Raw genomic sequence first — 21835 nt, 5'->3', positions numbered from 1 at the left:
GTGAAGCTTCAGTCCACTTGAGCCCTGCCCCTACAGTTGTCAGTGTCACTGATTCCAAAGTAAACTTGTAGAAGGGTTTCACTGAGCCCATGGCATCCCTCAGTGCATCGGTGCCGTAGATGGGACCCATGTGGAAATCAAGCAGCCAATCATAGCGCGGTTTTGCGTTTTCATGTGGACGGAGATTTTTTTAAAACTGTGCTTGTGTGGACGCGATGGTTTTTTAAAACGGAGGAGGAAAAACTCCGGTTATAAAAATACCCGTGTACGTGTGGACTAGGCCTCAATCAGCTTTCCATGAGGAGAATTATTCCAGGATTATTACTCAAAGCGATGTATCTGTGGCGCATTAGCGGGTAATGAGGCAGTAATGAGTTAACTGATATCTCCCACTTTTCATACAGATTACATAAACACAGAATATTTGTTTTCGTTTTTATTTACATGATTTAAAACCTGACATTTCAACGTTTCTTTAGGACATTTGTCTCATGTTCGTGTGTCATGTTCTCACTAAGCTAGAGGTCATTTTCTGAAGAGAATCAGATTAGACATCATTGAGAGAGAGGCTGAAGATCGCGAATCATGTTTGTTTCCCTTATTTTGCAAAAAGCACAACAGTTTGTTTTTATTGTGACTGTACACAAAAAAAATAGAAACTTAACAGATTATAATGATGTATAACACTTGCCTGAATGATAAAAAACGACAGTTATTTGAGTCTCTTTGGCACTGATAAGAAAAAAAGCAAGCCAATCACGCCGGCGCGACGGCCGACTCGAGAGGGTTAAAACCTTTTGGAGGGCTTCAAATTGTGAACACAACTTGCTCCTGGAAAGCTACCGTCCTGCAGATTTCAGTTCCAACCCTGCTCCAACACACCTGTCTGTAATTATCTAGCACCCTGAACACCATGATTAGCTTGTTCAGGTGTGTTTGATTGAGGTTGGAGCTAAAATCTGCAGGGTGGTAGCTCTCCATGACCAGGGTTGGACACCCCTGCTTTAAGTTATATAGTAGTTAAACTCCTATAAAATAAAAGACACTGCAAGCTTCCAGTTTGAAGAGAACCTTGTTGATGAAGTTGGGTAAACAGGAAAGGAAATGCACTTGAGCGCACAATCAGTGATGTTTTGGTAAAGATCAGCGAGTGTCAGGAAATCAGCCTCACCTGATGGGAGCCGGAGGAGCCGTAACCGTGAGCACCTGGACGGGCTGCTGCTGCGGTGGCAGTGCTGTTAAAGCCATGTAGGGGACGCTGGGTTTGAGCAGACTCTCCTCCACACTGCTCACCGACACCTCCAGACGCCTCGCAATGGTGAAAGAGGAGAAGTGCAGGAGCAGCAGCTCAGCAGAGCGACCCAGAGTCCTACAGCAAACACATTAAAACACCTTACAATTTGTTCGAACCAGGAAGATGTGTGTTAGAGAGTAGCAGCCGTCAGCCAGCATAAACCAGGGTTATTATAATCAACTAAAACCATACAAAGACAGTGTTACTTGAAATGTAAAATAAAATATAAAAAGTGTTTTGATCATGATATTCTCATTGAGTGCTTAGAGCATGTTGTGGGTCTGAGAGGGGCCATCTTAAAATTCCTCTTATTTGAAGAAAAGATCCTTTTCAGTTCTTCCTCTGTAGTTCATATTGACTGTGGTGTTCCTCAGGGCTCCATTTTAGGGCCTATTTTGTTTATTTTTGCAGCCCTTAAGTCGTGTCTTTAAAAGACAAGGTATGTCAGATCAACTTTATGCCAATGATATTCAGGTTTACTTGTCTATTAAATCAGGAGGATCAACTTCTCATTCATCTTTGTTATGTCTTAAGGAGGTGAAGTGCTGGTTAGAGCAAAACCGTCTCCAGCTAAATGCGGCCAAATCTGAAGTTATCATTTTTGGGCCAAATGACAGTGACTTGAAAGATGTTTTGGGTCCTTGGTCAACGAAATGTCCTGCCCAAGACAAGGAATCTGGGTTTAATATTTGACTCATCCTTATCATTTGCTGCTCAGATTAAGTGTGTGGTAAAAAGTTTTTTTCAGCTAAGGACTATTGCTAAAATTAAATCTTTTTTGTCTGTTGCTAATCTTGAGACTGTGATTCACGTATTTATTTCCTCCCGCTTGGATTATTGTTATGAACTTTATTTTGGAGCAAATCGATCTCCAATTTCGAAATTACAGTTCACGAGTTCACACTTACATCAAATTAAATAGAGTAAAGATTATGCGTATTTGGCGTGCTTTCCGGGGGAGGGCTCCGGGGGAGGAATTTTGGCCCGAACCCAGAGTATCCCCCCGTAATGGAAATAGTCTAGAACTAGACTGCATGTATTTATGATTGTGTTGATGTCTTATAGGAGTTTAATTAAGTAAGTGAGGAGAAGGGGTGGTGGGGTGAAGCTAAGAAACTGTCAACGACAGGAAGGTAAATCGGCTGTCTATATACACCTCCTATCGTTGATTAACTGATTAGTTTAATATGCTCCTCTCGTGTTCAATTAGGTTTAATTATCTGGGCCTGCTCCACTTGTTTAATTAGGTTTTAATTTTCTGAATGTGCTTCTCCCGAAATTTGTTTATAAAACATCAATTAGTCCAGAATGCGGCAGCGAGGCTCCTCACGAGCAAAAGAAAAGGGAGCATATTACGACAATATTAGAAAAACGGCACTGGCTTCCAGTTAAATTTCAGATTCATTATAAGGTGCTGCTCTATGTCTATAAAGCTCCCCATGGTCTAGCCCCAGAATATATTACGAATCTGATTCATATGAATTCTAGTAGACCTCAAAGATCACTAAATTGCTTACTCCTCGCAATTCCGAAAACTTTCCTGTAAACTAAAGGGGATCGGGCATTTTCTGTTGCTGGTCCGAGACTGTGGAATACCCTACCACCTGACATCAGATCTGTACCCTCAATTGGCACTTTTAAATCTCGATTGCAAACATACTTGTTCTCTATGGCTTTTAACTGTTGATTTTTTTTTCTGTAATTATTGATCTTTGTTTTATGTTCTGTTTAACATTTCTAGAAATTTTTTATTGTTATTGTACAACCCTTTGGGCTACTCTGTAGTGGAAAGGGTTTTATAAATAAATCAGACTTGAGACTTGAGACATTTAAAAAAACAAACAAAAATAAAAAAAACACAAAAACTAACAACAACATTACTGTTAGGGCTCCAGGCTGCAACCTTTTTTTCTGCAGGTGTGACGACTTTGTTTGTGTGTGAACTACAGTGCCCAACTAATAAGAGCTGCAATTTCTGTTACATATGAGAAACATCAAACAGCAAACGAAACGAAAGCAGAGCGGAACCGCACTACTACACAGCGCTGGGAAATCCAGTGCTTTGTAGTGTTTAAATTCGCCACAGAATTAATAACATCACTACTGCGAAATCTAGTGGGAAGCATTCAGTGCAGAATTCTCTGTAATAAACCACAGATATCAGATCAAACAGCGCTGACGTGGAAAAAAGGGGAAACATTGTGCCATGAACAAAGTTCAGGGGTTGCAGTCCACGAAATCACCAACATTCACCATGGATTTAATGTAGTAACACCCCATGGTATTGTGACAAATAGCAGAACCTTTTTTGTTTTTACTTTATTCATCTCAGGATTTGTACAACTTTTTGAGAGTAAAATTCAAGCACCTTTCAAGGGCTTTCAAGTGCTTCACTCTTTTTTTCCCCACTTCAAAGCTCCAAATATTATCCAATTTTAATTATCCATTTATTTATTTTTAAATGTGATGATCTGTAAAACTAAAAGTTTAAAGTTGTAGGAAAGCAAACACTGTGGCAAACAAGCACTTTAATTTAAAAAAAGACATTAAATTACCACTATAACCAGTAGTTAGCAGCAGAGGAGCACTTATTTGACTTTTTTTTTTCCACAAATACTTTTTCACTGCCCTTTACTAATATATGGAAATAAAAGAAGGAAGTCACAAAGACTAGTAAAGAGTGCTCCTTTTATAATCACTGAAGCTGTTGGTCAGTTCAGTATGATACTACAAGTGAACAAATGGTAGATTTAATAAGAGTAGAATATTCAATTTTTTTTAATTTACTTTTAATTAAAGTAAATTTTATCTGCATATCATATGTTTTTGCCATGTTTATCTTTCTTTATTGTGTAATGTTTCTGTTTGAGCATGAAAAAGGTCTGCAAAGTTACAAAGCACAAAGTCCATCCAAAGGGAGTTAATCTCTATATCAGTGCGCACGGTTTCTGATTAGGGATGAGCGCAACGACTAATTTCATAACCATTTAAACAGAAATTTTGCAACCGACTAGTCTAGCCCAGTCTCCCGGAGACAGTCTGTAATATATGTGATCCACTTGAAAGATCACAATCTATGAACAGTCAAATCCCATATGAATGCCAAAAATAGGTCAGAATCAGATACATGTGATGAGCTCAACTTGCATTATGATCGTTGTATTAAACTTGAGCGTTCACTTAAGCAACATTTATATATAGGAAGACCAATTACTTATGAATGGGAGAAAGTGCAACGGCCAATATGTCGAATAAGCCCCACCTTCTAAACAAAAGAGCCAATTGTTGATTAGTAAAAACAATGCGTCACTGCAGCTGTTGTTCGAAGCTCCGGTTGCTATAGAAACAGGTAGTAGGCCTGCGCATGAGCTTTGTCCAGGCTGAATAATGCAGTTTTTTGTCATGATTTGAGACTTCATTGGTGATTTCAAATATTAAATTTAAATCTCAAGCTTGGCGAACAGTTTTGGAGATATGAGCTGCACTTGCATGCTCGAAAGGCGTTTCAAAGATGGCCACCGAGTGGTACTGTTCATTACCACAGCAACCAGGTTTGATCAAAAGTATCTGACAACTATACATTATTTAACTTTATTGTCTTATCCTTAGGATGTTGATATAGCAAAGTGTAAAAGTAAGTTTCACTCATAATGTTTCTCCTTTAATCTGATATAAAATTTCACACCGTATTGTCCCTCTTAACCGGTAGTATGACAAGCTTAAGTAAGCTTAATTGTTATACTAGTTTGACATGACATAGAAGAAAACAGAAAAGTTGTATAGGTTGCCAAAATATTCCCTCACCTGGCTCATCTTCCGAGTGGACATTTCACTGAACCTGGTGCAAGCAGCAGAGTAAAACAATGCATGAAAATATCTGAGATAAAATTAAATGATTTTGTTTTGATGCAGATACACACTTTTCACAATAATATATTAATTTCAATATGTAACGTTAACATGACAGTGGCATAAGCAAAATAAAGGGGAGGGCCATTCTCAGTATGAGGCTCTTGTCACTAGAAGAAGACTTAGTTTGAGCCAAGGCTGCAAGGAAAAACAGCCAGAAAAGCACACGCAAGTGACGATTCTTTGTCAACCAATCAACGTTCTGCAGTGAGACTAGCTCCACCCTTTAGTATCGAACTACTGTACTAGGTACCCCAACGAAAGGGTGCCAAAAAAGTGGTACGGTACGGAATTAGAGTACCATTAACAACTTCTGACCATGGAAATGGCAAAAATGTAATACCATACCGAACTGTACTGAACCGTACCGCTCAGTGGAAACGAGCCATTAGTTAGTAGTGTGTGAGGGAAAGATGCAGTCTTTACTAAGGCAAGCACGGTTATTAAAGGATTAGTGTCAAAAATGTGTCATTCTGTCATGAATTACTCACCCTCATGCCGTTCCCAGCCCGTTAAGACCTTCGTTCATCTTCGTAACACAAATTAAGATATTTTTTATGAAATCCGAGAGCTCTCTGACCCCACATAGGCAATTTAATTAACACTTTCAAGACCCAGAAAGGTAGGAAAGACATTGTTAAAATAGTCCATGTGACTCCAGTGGTTCAACCTTAATTTTATGAAATGACGAGAATAATTTTTGTGCACAAAAAAAAAAAAAAAAAATAACTTTATTCAACAAATTCTTCTAGCCCGTGCCAGACTTTTATGCTGTTGATGTAATGTTTCCTAGTTCTATGGCAGAACCACTCGTGCGCATGCGTCGTGGTGTTCACGTGAACAACGTTGGACAATGGAAAGCCAGCGTTCTGAAAGCGCTGCACACGGTTTACACTGCATCAGTTGTTATTTTGTTTTTTGCCCACAATAAGTACTTTTGTCGCTTCATAAAATAAAATGCTGAACCACTGGAGTCCCACATGGATGATTTTAACAAAGTTTTTACTACCTTTCTGGGCCTTGAAAGTGTTAATTATATTACTGTCTATGGAGGGGTCAGAGAGCTCTCAGATTTCAACAAAAATAACTTCATTTGTGTTCCGAAGATGAATGAAGGTCTCATGGTGCATTCACACCAGACGCGAATAAAGCACTTTGAGCGAGTGATTTACACGTTCAGTCAATGCAAAGACACAAATCGACATTCGCACGAATGAGGCGGCGCAAATGATACAGCGCGAATTGAACGAATTGAGTGTTTGACGCGAGGTGAAAAATCTAAACTTTGGCGGATATTCGCGCCGCGTTAACCAATCAGGAGCTTGCTCTAGTAGTGACAAAATCATATGTGGATACCCGGAGCTATACATACTTTATAGAAACAGGAATAAAAAGGATCTTGCTTGGAAGAAAGTGAGTGAGAAGGTCGGACAATCTGGTAAGTTGAAAAAACACTCTTTACTCCAGTAGTTCTCAAAGTGTGGGGCACGCCCCCTAAGGGTGTGCACGGCTACTGCAGGGGGGGCGCGGGACATAAAAAAAAACAACGCCAAATGACGTAGCGGGGGCGCAGGACATTTAAAAAACAACAACTACAACTACAACTGTCAAGTTACCTGTCGTCCCATGGAAGATGGATCGCTTTATAAAAGGCAAGAGAAAAGCAGTAGATAAGGTCTCACAGACATCCCAGGCAGGTGCTGGTCATTTAAAAGCGAAATGCAGAAAATATGACGAGGCATATCTTGCTCTCGGTTTTACTGTTAATGTTGTTGGCGAAGAGGAGAGGCCCATGTGTGTCCTATGTCTTAAAACGCTGGCAGCAGACAGCATGAAACCTAACAAATTAAGAAGACACATTGAGACGGTACATCCGAATTATGTTCAAAAGCCACTTGAGTTTTTTAAAAGAAAACTTGATCAATGTCGTGGGCAGCAAAGTAATTTTGTAAAAGCCACTTCAGCAACAACGAAAGCACAACTGGCTTTATACAAAATTGCTTATCGCATTGCACATTGCAATAAATCACACGATTGCAGAAGAATTGATTCTGCCCGCTGCCATGGATATGGTGTCAGTTATGCTTGATGAGGCGAGTGTCACGAAATTAAAGACTATCCCGGTGTCTAATGACACAATATCAAGACGAATTTCTGATATTGCAAATGACGTGGAGGAAAAGCTCATTGAGAAAATAAAAGGGAAACGTTTTGCGCTCCAAGTTGACGAGGCCACTGACAGTTCCAAGACAGTTTGTTAATCGCGTATATGCGCTTCGTTGATGAAAACTCACTGACTGAAGATATACTGTTTTGCAAGTACATCCCAAACAGAGCAACGGCTGATGAACTTTTCAAGATTACGTACGTGACAGAGGCAGGGATTAAATGGGAGGACTGCTTGGGAATTTGCACGGACGGCGCACAGACCATGGCTGGGAAATGAGCAGGATTGCAGGCACTCATTAAGAGAGTCGCACCGAAAGCAAAGTGGACTCACTGCTTTATACACAGAGAAGCACTCGCATCACGGCAGTTAAGTCCTGAGTTAAATGATGTTTTGACGGACGTTGTTACTGCGTTAAATTACATCAAAACAAGACCGCTGAAATCCCGACTGTTTTCCACGCTCTGTCAGGAGATGGGCACCGATCACAGTACTGTGCTGTTTTACAGCGAAACGAGATGGCTCTCCTGCGGCAAAGTGCTATCCAGGGTGTTTGAACTCAGGGAGCAAATTAAAATTTTTCTGCAGGAAGAAGGATTGATTGAGCTTGCCAGCAAGTTCAGCAATTAACAATTTTTAATGAAATTGGCATATCTCAGTGAAATGTTCGCCAAGCTGAATCAATTAAACCTTCAGCTGCAGGGCAAAGACAAACACCTACCACCTGGCAGACCAAGTCACCTCATTCGTCCGAAAATTGGAGATGTGGGGCAGGAAACTTGAGCAAGGCAATACAGATTCATTTGAAAATCTTAAAAGATTTTCAGAAATTAATAAGCTCACAGAAATCACATCGATCCCGTGTTTTTTGGAACACATTTCTGCTATGAGACGTCATTTTCAGAAGTACTTCCCTGACAATAGTGTGCAGTTTGATTGGGTGAGAGATCCGTTCACTGCTTCTGCACCTGCTGATCTGAGCTCCTCTGAGGAAGAGCAGTTCATTGAAATGACGTCTGACTCAAACATGAGGCTAAAGTTCCCATCACAAAGCCTCTGTGAATTCTGGCTTGGTGTGGAGAAGGAGTTACCACTCATTGGTCAGAAGGCAGTTGCAATTCTGCTCCCCTTTGCTACGTCCTATCTGTGTGAAACAGGGTTCTCTGCTGTTTCCTCACTGAAGACAAAGGGGGGGTCATAGGTTGAAAGGGGGGCATGACCAAAAAAGTTTGAGAAGCACTGCTTTACTCAATTTGAGTAAAGGGATTAGGGTGATTTCAGGGTAATTGGGACACTTTTTGCTATTGGAGATGACTTGGAAAAAGTGTCCCAATCACCCCGAATTCACCCTATTGAGACTACAAGCTAGTTTAAGCCGGCAAATTGAGCTTATTCGCCGTATTTTAAAACAATCCATGTCAGCCATTTCGCAACGAGACGAGCCGGCTGGCAGAAGCCCCACCCATGACGCGATTTCGCGTCTGTTGTGTAGTGAATTTCACGCGCAAATGAAGTGAGAAAACTCAAAATGTTCAAGCGTCCAACTATTATTCGCTTCATTCACGTCTGGTGTGAACGCACCATTACGGGTTTGGAACGACATGAGGGTGAGTAATTAATGACGGAATTTTCATTTTTGGGTGAACTAACCCTTTAAAGGTCCTTGTCTACATCACGTATTGATCATTTTCAACTCACAACTTGCACAACTCTTATGGCGTTTTTGTCTACTGAAAGTTTTTTTTGTTTTTGTTTTTTCATGAAGACATTATGTCAGCTGAATAATTTATGTTGTTAAATAACAGTACAATCCATTGAAAGTAGGAATGTCCTGAGCCGGCCTCAAGGATCACGGCCAAGTAAGCATTTTTTAACTGATCACTATCCGCTTATCCTAAGCCCAAGCCTTTATTTTACATAAGCTGTCATGCCAGTGTCGTGCAGTAGGTGGCACTCTGCACCTTCAACTGGGTTTGCCAACCGAGACATTCATTAAAAGGAAAAGAAGCAGCTCAAATGTGTTTAGTATATTTGATGTGTGGACTAGGGATGTTAATGATTAATCGATGATCGATTAATTGTCGATAATACATTTAATCGATAAAACCTATCGATCATCGATTAATCAGGGTCATACGCGTGCATGCTGCTCAACCGCGAAACATGTACTGTAAATCAGACACGAGGAATAAAGCCACACCATAGACTGTAAAAAGGGTCTGCTTTTTACCGCAGGTGACACGTTGTATTACTCATATTTTATTCTTAAATAAGTAATTTAATTAAATGATCAATCACATCGATTCATTTTACAATCCTATGGCCCTTTATTTAGATTAAAACCTCTCATATTGATTTGGTGAGGAACATGGTGTCTTGAGCAGCATTTGCACACTCTGTCATGCGGTCGGCTATAAGCCACTGCTGTAGACGCATATGCAGTGTTAAGGCTAACGATTAATCGATTAATTGATCGTTAATTTAAACGACGATCGATCATGGAAATTTGTGTAAATTGACATCCCTAGTGTGGGCACAAAGTGCATTGGCCTGAACTGGAGGAGAACGTTTTTAGATTCTCAATCAGCGCGCTATCCACTGTACAGTTACGTCTCAGTGCATTTCCTTTCCTTACGTAATTTAATTTAGGCTTGGCATTTATAATAAATAATGTTTATATGAACACCACTGCGTTGCATCTGTTTTGTTTCCCAACTATGCAATTTTGTATGACGGGACTGCTATATCATGATTTCAATTTTATTCCAGTATATCGTGCAGTAACAGTGAGTGTATAAATGCGTTTGAAAACCCCTCACTTGGCCTGACAGCTGACGGTCACAGACACCTTCTCTCCAGGCTCAATCTCCAGCATCTGCACAGCTTGAGTCTCCACAGAATCTACACCTTCACCGTCCTCTACCTCCCCATTCGTCCTGCTTTCACCAGCGCACCGGAGGAAGTTGTCTTGCGTTTTGCCATTGTTGAGAGACCCAGAACTGAGAAAGAACTGCTGTCCCGAGTCCCATCCTGCAAACTCACAGCACTTCAGCCTGTGACTCTCTGAGCCTGTGTTTCTGTTTTAAATCAGCACAGAAAGAGAGAGAAGCAACAGATGCATCAGGAGCAATCAATAATTCCTCAATAATAACTCATGAAATGATGTTACAATGTAGCGACATAATATAGTAAATGTTGGAAATAACTAACTGTAACTAAGACAATACTATAATAAAGGCATTGAAGCGTTAAAGGAACAGCACACCTAGTAATGAAATGTCATCACTCTGAAATGTCAAAACTGGTTTTCACCCTGCATGTCTTTCTTTAATTGAAAACGATAGAAGTTCAGCAAAATGCCATTGCTCATATATTTTTTACTAATTTGGTGCAGCGCAACCAGTAACACCACACACAACCAGCGCACGGGTCACACAGGCTACTTTTATGGGATTTTTTTTTAAAGGGTTCATGAATTGAGAAATCACCTTTTCATTCAGCCGTTGATACATAAAAGTTCATCGTGATATAAGAATATCCTGTAAGTTTCAGAGCTGAAAACATCCTTGTTAGTCAAAGAAAAGCTTTTATTGACACCAGACCCAGCTAACGAGAGATCTCTGATGTCATAGCTTGGCAGATTCTGAGTGTGGTGAAACGCCGCCTCAACAGCAGTAGTATGCCTGATTCTGTAGCCCAGCCCACTGACTTTTGCAAGAAATGTAACAAATAACATGGGCCTTTGTAGAGCTAAACGGATCACTCTACCGAGCAATAAACATGCAGAAGATAGCAAGATATTGTACGGTGCCTGGTTGTGGAAGAACAGTCACTGCAAAAGCTTACTTCAGATTCTAATATTATGAATGCAGGGCTGCCAATTTTTCAAAAAAAAACTTGGAGTGAGATTTGGTGGGGCCAACCAAAATTTAGCAGCGTACAAAGCAAATATTTTTGGCTCATTCAGCATCATTACCGTACACACACTTTTTTAAAAATAAATTATATACACTATATAAAAAAGTCCATAAAAATAGGTCACAATGTACGGTATAAATATGAAGGAATTTTCCGTATTGTTTTTTTTACAGGTGTTTTACCTGTATTTTGAATTACACATTGCATTAGTTTGTGTTTTAAGGGTTAACGAAAATTTCCATAAAATTACTGGGTAATGTACACTGTTACAAAAAACTGAACAATTGTTAATGGAGAATGTTATAATATTTGAGGTTTCAAGCAACATAATGCAATGTAATTATGATTTCAAAAAGTATAGGGTGAATTCAGGTTGATTGGGACACTTTTTTCCCAGTCATTTCAATGGCAATAACTGTCAGAATCATTTGATTTTGTAAACTATCCGATACACACAATACTCAAATATAGCCTACATCTCAAACTGGCTGTCAAAGTGCAAAATGGCTACAAATTTAACATAAGTGCAAGAACAAAATGCATACAACTTAAATTAAATACCCAGGAGTTAAGTTAAACTCACATGCAGTGATGGAGCACAGCATTCTGAACAGAACCGCTCTTAGACGCCAGTCATGAGCTGCTCGTGTGTAGTGCCCTTTGATTAACTTTCTTTTCGTTTCGAATTGTTTTGTTTAAAAGTGGACATTTCAAGCTTTCTATACACATATTTCTAATGTCTGTGAGGCAAGTAGCCTGCTGAGTTCCGGTTTATTTATGAGACGCTCTCCAGTTCATGTGCAATGCAAGTGATCGCCTCCATGTCACGATTTTTGTCTGCTATAGTCATTTTTTTTCTTATTTATTAAATCCAGGCAATTGGCTGATGAAACATTGATTAAAATTAAGATACAATTCACTTTAAATAAAGGCTTTCTACAAAACAAAACTTGATTAAGTGGTCAAAATCTTTGACATATTACGCATTTTTTAAAATAGCATTATAATATTTAACCCCTCGAGTCAGCAGTGCCAAAGAGACTCAAATAACTCAAAACGTTTTTTTTTTATCATTCATGCAAATGTTATACATTATATTCTGTTAAGTTTCTATTTTTTTTGTGTACAGTCACAATAAAAACAAATTGTTGTACTTTTTGTAAAATAAGGGAAACAAACATGATTCGCGATCTTTAGCCTCTCTCTCAATGATGTCTAATCTGATTCTCTTCAGAAAATGACCTGAATACTTGTCTCACAAACATGAGACATATGTCTAAAGAAACGTTGAAATGCCAGGTTAAGTCATGTAAATCAAAACGAAAAAAAAATATTCTGTGTTTATGTAATCTGTGTGAAAAGTGGGAGATATCAGTCAACTCATTACTTACTCATTATCCGCTTATGCGGCCACACCCACGGGCCGCGCGCTCATTCAGATTCAAATACAGGCAATCCATGCGTCGACACCCACACACACATCAACTCATGCAAACACAACTAGTGAAGCTATGTTTCAGATACATCGCTTTGAGTAATAATCCTGGAATAATTCTCCTCACGGAAAGCTGATTTAGAGCTCATTGTGGTAAGTTTATTCAGTTATCATCTGTGAATATGAAACGCAAAAAGACTGTTTAAATAGAAATCCACATGGCAAGACGGTTTAGACAAGATTTATTTGGCCTGTTTTCGTTTTGTATAAATTGTATCTTAATTTTAATCAATGTTTTTAATATAGTTGCTTCAATATAACAGACAATAGCCTCAGCGCTGCATTGCACGCGTCTAATAAATTAACTTAAGATGGAAATGATATTTGAGTATTAATTGCCTTTTTTACAGTGAATTTTGTTTTGTATAAATTGTATCTTAATTTTAATCAATGTTTTTAATATATTTAATATAATATAACAGACTGGTATAATAAATATATTAGTATATTTGATACCAATATAGCAGACAATAGCCTTAGTGCTGGCTCATGCATTTCACGTGTTTCTGACTGAAGCTCGAAATGATATTTGAGTATTGTGTGTATTTGATCGTTTACAAATGAATCAGAAAATATTTGCCATTGAAATGAGTGAGCCAATGTTCAGTGTCACAATATTACTGTTTTTTTTGGCAGATAATTTAGCTTGTTTTAAGTAAAAAAACATTGATTTTTCCCTCAGAAAACTTTTTTTTTTTTTTTTTTTTTTTTAACTGTTACTGTACTTATCTAGTAAACCTAAAATCTAGTAGGCCTACCTAAAGCTCATTCATTATGCAGCTCATTATTATGCAGGTCTTTGTTTCTCAGGAGTGATCACATTATTATTCATGGTTCGTTCACGCCTACTCGCATAAGGCCTGAGTAAAGAAAAAGTGTTTTACAAAATGTAAATTAATATATTGTTTTATGTGAATGAGTAGGCTCAATGATTCTCACATCAGTTTAAAGCAAAAACTCTAAACAAAAACACCCAATAATCAAAGGGCTTGTGAACACATATCTATTGTGTTTTGAAGCCTTAATTTTAAAACAATTTTTTTTGTTTTTTCAAAAATTATGCATAAACATTATTCTCTCAAAAATACAAGCATGTACATACGTGTTGCTCACATATTATGGTAGCCCAGTTTGTGCTGAATACAGTGGAATTACACTTTTGGCATTAATATGTTTATAAGCAAATGAAAAATGCACAAATGTCAGAGCATGTCAAAACTTCTAAAGGGCCCCAAAACAGCTCAGACTCCTAGGGGTTGAACATAAATATGAAACAAAATACATTGTTTAATGGCTACAACAAGTACATATAAATGTCATGTCTAAGCGGGATTTGAGCGAACGTTTTACCGGTGAGCAGATTATTGAGCGGAGTCACACCGCTCCGCTCATTACAGGGTCAGGTTCGTTCTCTTCAGAACCCAAAACAGAATGCAGCTTTTGGTCGCGCGACACTGTATTTATTTGCACATTTATCTTGAACCACCTCACCGAAAGCATAACTAATCGATCACAAGTGGCTCATCAGATCTATAGATAAACTCTATAGATAAACTCATCTTTCAGGCATTTGACATTTCAGCGTGAGAAATCGGGGGTGTGGCGTGTGAGTGTGTGTGAAACCAATCAAATGCGTGTGTCTCTCGGCCAATGCGTGAGAGTTGGCAGCCCTGTAAATGCATGGTTGAACTTTATTTTTGATGAAGGTCCAGCTCACGTGGGGAAGACATTGTAAGTTTGTTCCTTCATTTCACCACAGATTCGTTTGTAAACAAGAGACTGGATTTGCAGACAGGAAGAGATTACATGAATGAATGAATTAAGCAACACACTTATGCAAGTAAAAAAAATTTATGTGACAGTATTGCATTGTTACAGATCATTTGATATCTATTGATTATGAGTAGCTGTCTAACTGAACATAACTTGGCACACTGTCACAGCCTGGAGAATCCTTTATTTGATGTGTTGTTAGTAGGGATGCGCAATATAATCGAAATATCGCAAATGTTCATATCGCGATATGCATATCGCAACGGCACGCAATATCTGAATGACTTTAATATGCTACTTCAACATGTGAAAAGTGTACGTTTTAGGTCGACGCATATAGCAGAGAATAGACTAGGCACACGACGGTTACTTATGTGACTTGCTTGACAGTAAAAAGAGTTATTAAACTTGCGAAAAAAACTCCTTGTAGTCTCGCAATGTCTGCTGTCTGACACACACACACACACACACACACACACACACACACCGAAACGTGCGCACAAGCCGCCTCTCTGAAAGCCTGTGATCCCTTCACTTCTGTTTCGTGCCTTGTTACACACTCAAACTGTCAAATACACACAGAGTTATGTCAACATGGCTGTCTTGATGAGTATTCATGTAAACACAGTCAGTTATGCTTTAAGTGAACTATATCAGTTGGGGAAAGAAATGGTAAAAAAAAAAAAAGGTAAATGGACTGCATTTATATAGCGCTTTTAACAGACCTACGGCCATCCAAAGCACTTTACATTTGCCTCACATTCATCCATTCATACACTCATTCACACACCGACGGCGGTGTCAGCCATGCAAGGCGCCATCCAGCTCGTCGGGAGCAGCTGGGGTTAGGTGTCTTGCTCATGGACACCTCGGCACTTGGTCAGGTGGAACCGGGGATCGAACCACCAACCTTCCAGTTTGTAGACAACCTACATGAACCACTGCCGCCCAAACTGAATGCCTGTCAATAGGATCCGTGCATTAGGTCTTAAGCCTTGTTTCTACTTTTGCCTGGCTCCGCAGCGTGAGCCTCCGCTGACTGCGCACGCCCTCAAACGGACGAGGCGTTTATACTCGACGCGCTTGCCGTTGTACTATTCTTTGAAATGACAGAGGGTGACTCGGAGTAATTGTTCTATAAACCTTCAGGAAAAAGTGTCGAGAAGAAGTGGGCTAATGTACACAGGTGATATTTATTTTAGTACACTTCACCAAAAACCACACTGCAAAAGAATTGTATAAAACTATGTAAAAATATATGCACACATGTATACAACTAAATTAACAATCTCTTAAAAAGGTCCCATGGCATGAAATTTTCATTTTATGAGGTTTTTCAACATTAATACGAGTTCCCCTAGCCTGAATATTGTCCCCAAGTGGCAAGAAATTTTGATCGGTGTAAACAGAGTTCTGGCTGTCTTTCTCTGCCTTTGAGAAAATGACAGCTCAGACGAGCTTTTCTTGAATTTTCCTGTTATGACGTCATAACCGGAACGGTTACCTCCCTTTCCTCCACCCAGTGAATTTGGCACGCCCATGCGAGCGCCATATTTGTTTGTCCTCGAGAGATCATGGCTTGTGAACGAGTGAATGCTGGCAGTTTCTCAGTGTTTGGATGTACAAATGAAAACAGAAGTCTTTTTTCAGTTCCTTCTGATCTGTGATCAGTTATTTCTGATGTGTAGCTAATTATTCAAGTTCACACAGAACTTTATTATTAGTGCACCCGCTGCGGCTTCTTGCTGCGATTCGTGATCAGACTAGAACATGTATGGGCCAGGGTTCACAAAGCCCAACGTCCCGGGGCTATGTGTTTTCTAGACAGACTACCAAAACGTGAGCCCGTCGGCAGGCCGGTGAATCTTAAATAATTAAATAACATTCCTTTTTTTGATGTGCATTGTTCACTCTCTTGACTTGATATTTGAAGGAAAAATGCATTCTCTGAAGTTTTGATCATGTTGAATTGTTGTGACTCTGCAGTGACTCTGCAGTGAGGCTTGTGTGTGTGTGTGTGTGTGTGTGTGTGTGTGTGTGTGTGTGTGTGTGTGTGTGTGTGTGTGTGTGTGTGTGTGTGTGTGTGTGTGTGTGTGTGTGTGTGTGTGTGTGTGTGTGTGTGTGTGTGTTGCACAGTTCCTGGTTATATCCACCGATCAGGCAGGCCAAGTAATAAAAAATAACATTCCAATTATTTGCGGGCGGATGGGAGATAAATCATTGTGTTTGTTTGATAAAAATTTTGCGAGCCCTCTGGGATAATCATCATTTCGGTTGCCGTTTCCCCACGCTTTCAAAACAATCCCTCACATGTACTCACAGGGGAGCTGATCGCTCATTATAATATACAAAGCTTATCCCAATCATAGCGCTTACTTCCAAGTCTTCAGTGCGGCACGCCCATAAAAACTGAGAGTTCCATGAGAGAGGCTCAAAACCAGGATAGAAAATAGCCTATTACTTATTCATTATGATGTTTTTGAATGTAAAAACCACGCAAACATCATTAGTTGACCTCAGACAACAACTTTTTTTTTTTTTTAAAGCCAGTTCATGACCCCTTTAATTGTATGCATAAAAACAGCTCAGACACTCACACTTTTGTGTGTTCCACAACAGAAGTCATACAGGTTTGGAACTACAGGTGTGCAATATGCATCTTCTACGATACTATGGAAATTGTTGTTTTAATGATGTGGAAGCTGACCTTATCAAGTATGTCACTCACTTTGCAGTCCTAGTAGAATGCAGTTAAAACAGTCTATGCAACTACCACTTTCAAGCCCCAGAAAATAGTAAATACATCATAAAAAAAGTAATCAATGTGACTCCAGTGGTTTAACCTCAATTTTATACCGCGATTGTGGGGGGAAAAAAAATGCAACATGCGGTAGTTGCTTTGACTGTCAATGGAAGGACAGCTCTCAGAGTTGAGAGTTGTGTTCCAAAGATGAACGAAAGTCTTACAGGTTCATAACTACATGACGGCGAGTAATTAATGACAGAATTTTCATTTTTGGGTGAACTATCCCCTAAAAGTTAATTTCTGTCACTGCTGTGAACTGACCGCTGCACAAAATATTAAAATCTTCAGCAACAAGCAAAAACGCCAGAAAATATCAATATCATTTTAGTCAATGTCGCACACCCCTATTTGAAACGACATGAGGGTGAATAAATGACAGGATTTTCGTTCTAACTAAAACTAACCAACCTAACTCTTAGAGTGCTTTCACACTTGGGTTGATTGCCTGGTCTGAAACAGAGTTCGATTGCTCCCCCCTCCCTCTGCCCCAGCTGGACTGTTCAGATTATATTATTTGTGTGTGAACCGTGGTGTTTGTGTCAAAGCAGCAGCTGTTTACCCCGTTGCTTGGTAGCAACAGCACTGGAGAAGGCAGCAAAATGCATAGCGTTGCTCACCCCACTTTTATATTTTAGTTTTCGAACCATTGGTTTTATTTCCAAAGCTTCAGTACATAATGGCAATGATGTCAATCAAACCCGGGAGCGCACCAAAAGTGCTAGTGTGAAAGCACCCTAAGTCAATGATATTTAAGGTGTGCATGTGTGAACTCACCGGATCCAGATCAGCAGCTGCTTGCGGATTCCTAGTAGGAGAGACCCAAAATGTGTTTCCTGGCTGACCTGAAGCCCACCCTTATTCTCCAGCAAACTGTGAATCTCAGCATCTGGCATATTCAGCTCAGAGGGGTTTGGACTATCAGACACACACATAGAGGGAAGATGAAAAATAACATGTAAGGGGGAAAAAAGTCATGACTTTGTTAATGGAGACTAGGTCAAAACATTCATTTATTTCACTTTATGATATTTTGGTTTGTTGTACAAAGAGTTGCAATTAACAATTGAATTGTTTTTTTGTTTCCTTCTCTTATGAACCAAAACAACAAATACTGCACAGGGTAGAATGCCAAGAATTTATTAGCTTAAATAGTGATGTACTGAAATTATTATTTTACCGAAACCAAAATTAAACTTTTGGTAATGCATTTAACTGCGTAACTGATCTCTTTGTGTCATGTACTAGCTTAATTTGAATGCTTTCCACTATGTGCTGAATAGCCCTAAAAGTACTTAATTGGTTTCTGGACTGTAAAAGTGTTTTTGCGTTCACATAATACATAAGATGGTCTGCTTAAGAGTTTGTTTTCTCATATTACAGATATGATTTAATGTAGGTTCTCAGGCTGTTTCTTATTACTTGCACATTTGTTACCAGTCAGACATGGTCCTTGTATTAAACTATGCTTAAAAACATGGTACTCTTTTTATATAGAAAATCATTTAGACAATTTATGAAATTATATTTGATTTATGAACATGTGTTTAATACATTGCACAAATTTATTTTAACACCATAATCTTATTTCTTTAACTAGAATAAATAAAAAGCTTGATTTGAATTACATTTACTCATTGCACCCTCTAGCGGGCTTGGTAGTCAAACGGTAGCTTTTTTTTCCACCCTGAAATTATGAATTTAAAGGGGCCATGAAATTAGAAAAATTTCCGTGATCTTTTGACAAATTAGAGGTCATAGTACTATGAAAATATCCTGTAAGTTCTAGAATTCAAAAGTTCCTTGTTAGTCCAAAAACAGCGTTCCTTGAAACCAAGCCCAGAGAACGACTCGTTTTGGATTGTCACATTATTACATCATTGTGTGTCTCTGCAGAAGAAGATCAACACCTACTTCTACATCATTGCCTCTTTAGCCCCGCCTACTGATTCACACATGACATGTAGTAGTAAATACGAGACCGATGCAAATACAGGATTATTACTATAGCAACAAAACCATAGAGATGCTCTGAGGATTACAATATGTTTTAAAAGGCCAATTTTTGCATTGCCTACCTTGTGATCCTAGCAATAAGAAAGCATGGATGAACTTTCATTTTAACGAAGTTTGAATTCACTTAATTTTATTGCGGATTTGTTTTTAAACAAGACAGTTTGACACAGACTTTTCAGAGACTGGAAGAAAAATAAACAAATAAATGACAGTGATCTGATACGACAGTAATGTCGCAACACACAAGTTAGTTTTTATCATGCATCATGTATCACTATTGCTTTGTCTGATACAGATCGTTTGATCTGTACTGAATATTTATACAGTAGCGCCGCAGTCAAACTGAATAGTTGTAATAGCGGTGATTTGCCGTTCTTTCCTTTGCTTCTGCATTTTTAATCAGGATAATTCGTTGGATTATCAGACACAGAGGAAAGCACATAGAAAATGTTGCTTTTGTTATTGTTTTGAATTTCAGTGAGTGTCATCCGTTTTGTAACAGTAAGACATTACAACACGTTTCATTTGATTAATAGCATGACACTGCAAATGAGAATGTATATGTTTTTCACTTTATACAACATGTAAAAGAAAAATGCAGTTCATGACCAACTTATGGCTTGAGGATGAGCAAATCATGGGGTAATTTTCATTTTTGGGCAAACATGAAGTCTGAACATGTAACTGAAGTCTTTTCCTCCCTACTATGACTTATATCTGAGAGAAGCGGCTTCTCAAACAAGATCAAATGTAGAGTGGGGCTTGATTTTGTCTGTGGGGAATTGGTTGCATGGTTATGGTTTGCTATTGGGCAATCTCATGTGAGTGACAGGTTGCCCCGCCCTTGTACCAGTAAACACATCATCAGAGAAGAGATGATGTTATTTTGTTAAGTTATTTTGTTTAAAGATTACAAGGGGACATGAATTTGTAAAATTAATAATGTGCACACATAAAACATTCATAATAAATATTATAATATTTTGATTTCATGATGAAAATGCTCAGTGACTGAAGTGGAGTCTCACACTCCGGTTCTGAAAAATGTTATGGCATTTATATATTCTATAATCATATATTACTAAACTCTGAGAATATATTAAATAAAATATAACATATATTAATAAATTCTGTGACAGCAAAATGCATCTGAAATTTGGGGATTTTCAAAAAAAAAAAAAAAAAAAACGCAATTATTTGCAAACAATCACTTCAGTCTCGTGATGATGGAGTGAGGGAAGTGTCACCTGTGCAGAACAGGCGTCATGCAAAGAGCTCTCCAGCAGTACAGCGACTGACTGCTCTCCAGCACCACCACATTGACCACGTCACCGCGAGCAGGTCTGAAGCCCGGTGGCACGATCAGAGACTCCAGGCTGAAGAACACGCTGTCTTCCACAACACCACTGTTGCCTTGTGTTCTCGTCACACTGACCTGAGAGACAGATGGCAGGAGACTCCTGAGGAACTCACACCTCACATGTGCTTTAGAACAAAACACTCAATACAAATAAAAATAACTTAAATTCCAATTCTCAAGTGATGAGCCCTTTCCGCACTTGTCAAGTCACCTTCATTTTTATAGCGCTTAATACAATACAGATTGTTTCAAAACAGTTTTACGGTAATAAAACAGGAAAAAAACTAAATCCATGATGCAAACTTCAAAAATGAAATAAATTCAAAATCTGCTGTAAAGCAATAGTGTCATTATTCAGCTCAGTTTAATAACAGTGAAAAGTTCATAAATTATGAAATGTGTTCAATTTCAGCTTTAAGCAGCTCTACAGAGGATAACAGTGTCATTATTCCCTTTGTTACTGAACTGAATTGAATCAACACTGAACCGATTCAAAGTGAATAATGACACTATTGTCTTCTGTAGAGCTGCTTAAATCCGAAATTGAATGTTTCTTAAAAGGAGCGGTTTACTTTAAAATGAAACTTATCCCATGCTTTACTCACCCACAAGCCATCCTAGGTGAATGACATTCTTCTTTCTGATGAACACAATCTGAGTTATATTAATAAATATCCTGATGCTTCCAAGCTTTATAATGGCATTGACGGGGTCCATTGAGTTTGAAGCTCAAAAAAATTTGCATCCATCCATCATAAATGTACTCCACGGGGCTCCGGGGGTTTTAATAAAGGCCTTCTGAAGCAAATCGATAGGGCTTTATAAAGTTTTAAATATGAATATTTTTCTTACAAAGTAAAAAATATAGCGTCCGGCAGACCGCCTTCTGTATTCAACTTACGGAAAACTTAAAGTGGGGCAAAAAAGTATTTAGTCAGCCACCAATTGCGCAAGTTCTCCCACTTAAAAAGATGAGGCCTATAATTTTCCTCATAGGTACACTTCAACTATGACAGACAGAATGAGAAGAAAAAAAATCCAGAAAATCACATTGTCTGATTTTTGAAGAATTTATTTGCAAATTCTGATGGAAAATAAGT

At 38.7% G+C, this 21835-nt stretch overlaps 1 protein-coding gene across 1 annotated transcript in view; it reads right to left on the bottom strand.

Annotated features, from left to right (window-relative positions):
* mov10l1 (Mov10 like RNA helicase 1) overlaps nt 1-21835 on the bottom strand; it is a gene marked incomplete at its 5' end in the record, with an annotated part of 140656 nt that overhangs the window by 101289 nt on the left and 17532 nt on the right. Inside the window, 4 exons of the mRNA XM_079820450.1 lie at nt 1172-1369; nt 10190-10447; nt 18137-18277; nt 20623-20810. Coding sequence (XP_079676576.1) covers nt 1172-1369; nt 10190-10447; nt 18137-18277; nt 20623-20810 — 785 coding nt within the window. The remainder of the gene's footprint in view (nt 1-1171; nt 1370-10189; nt 10448-18136; nt 18278-20622; nt 20811-21835) is intronic.

Source organism: Gobio gobio (assembly GCF_949357685.1).
Source record: "Gobio gobio genome assembly, chromosome: 6".
Classification (NCBI taxonomy): Eukaryota; Metazoa; Chordata; class Actinopteri; order Cypriniformes; family Gobionidae; genus Gobio; species Gobio gobio.
This window is presented reverse-complemented; position numbering and strand designations above follow the sequence as displayed.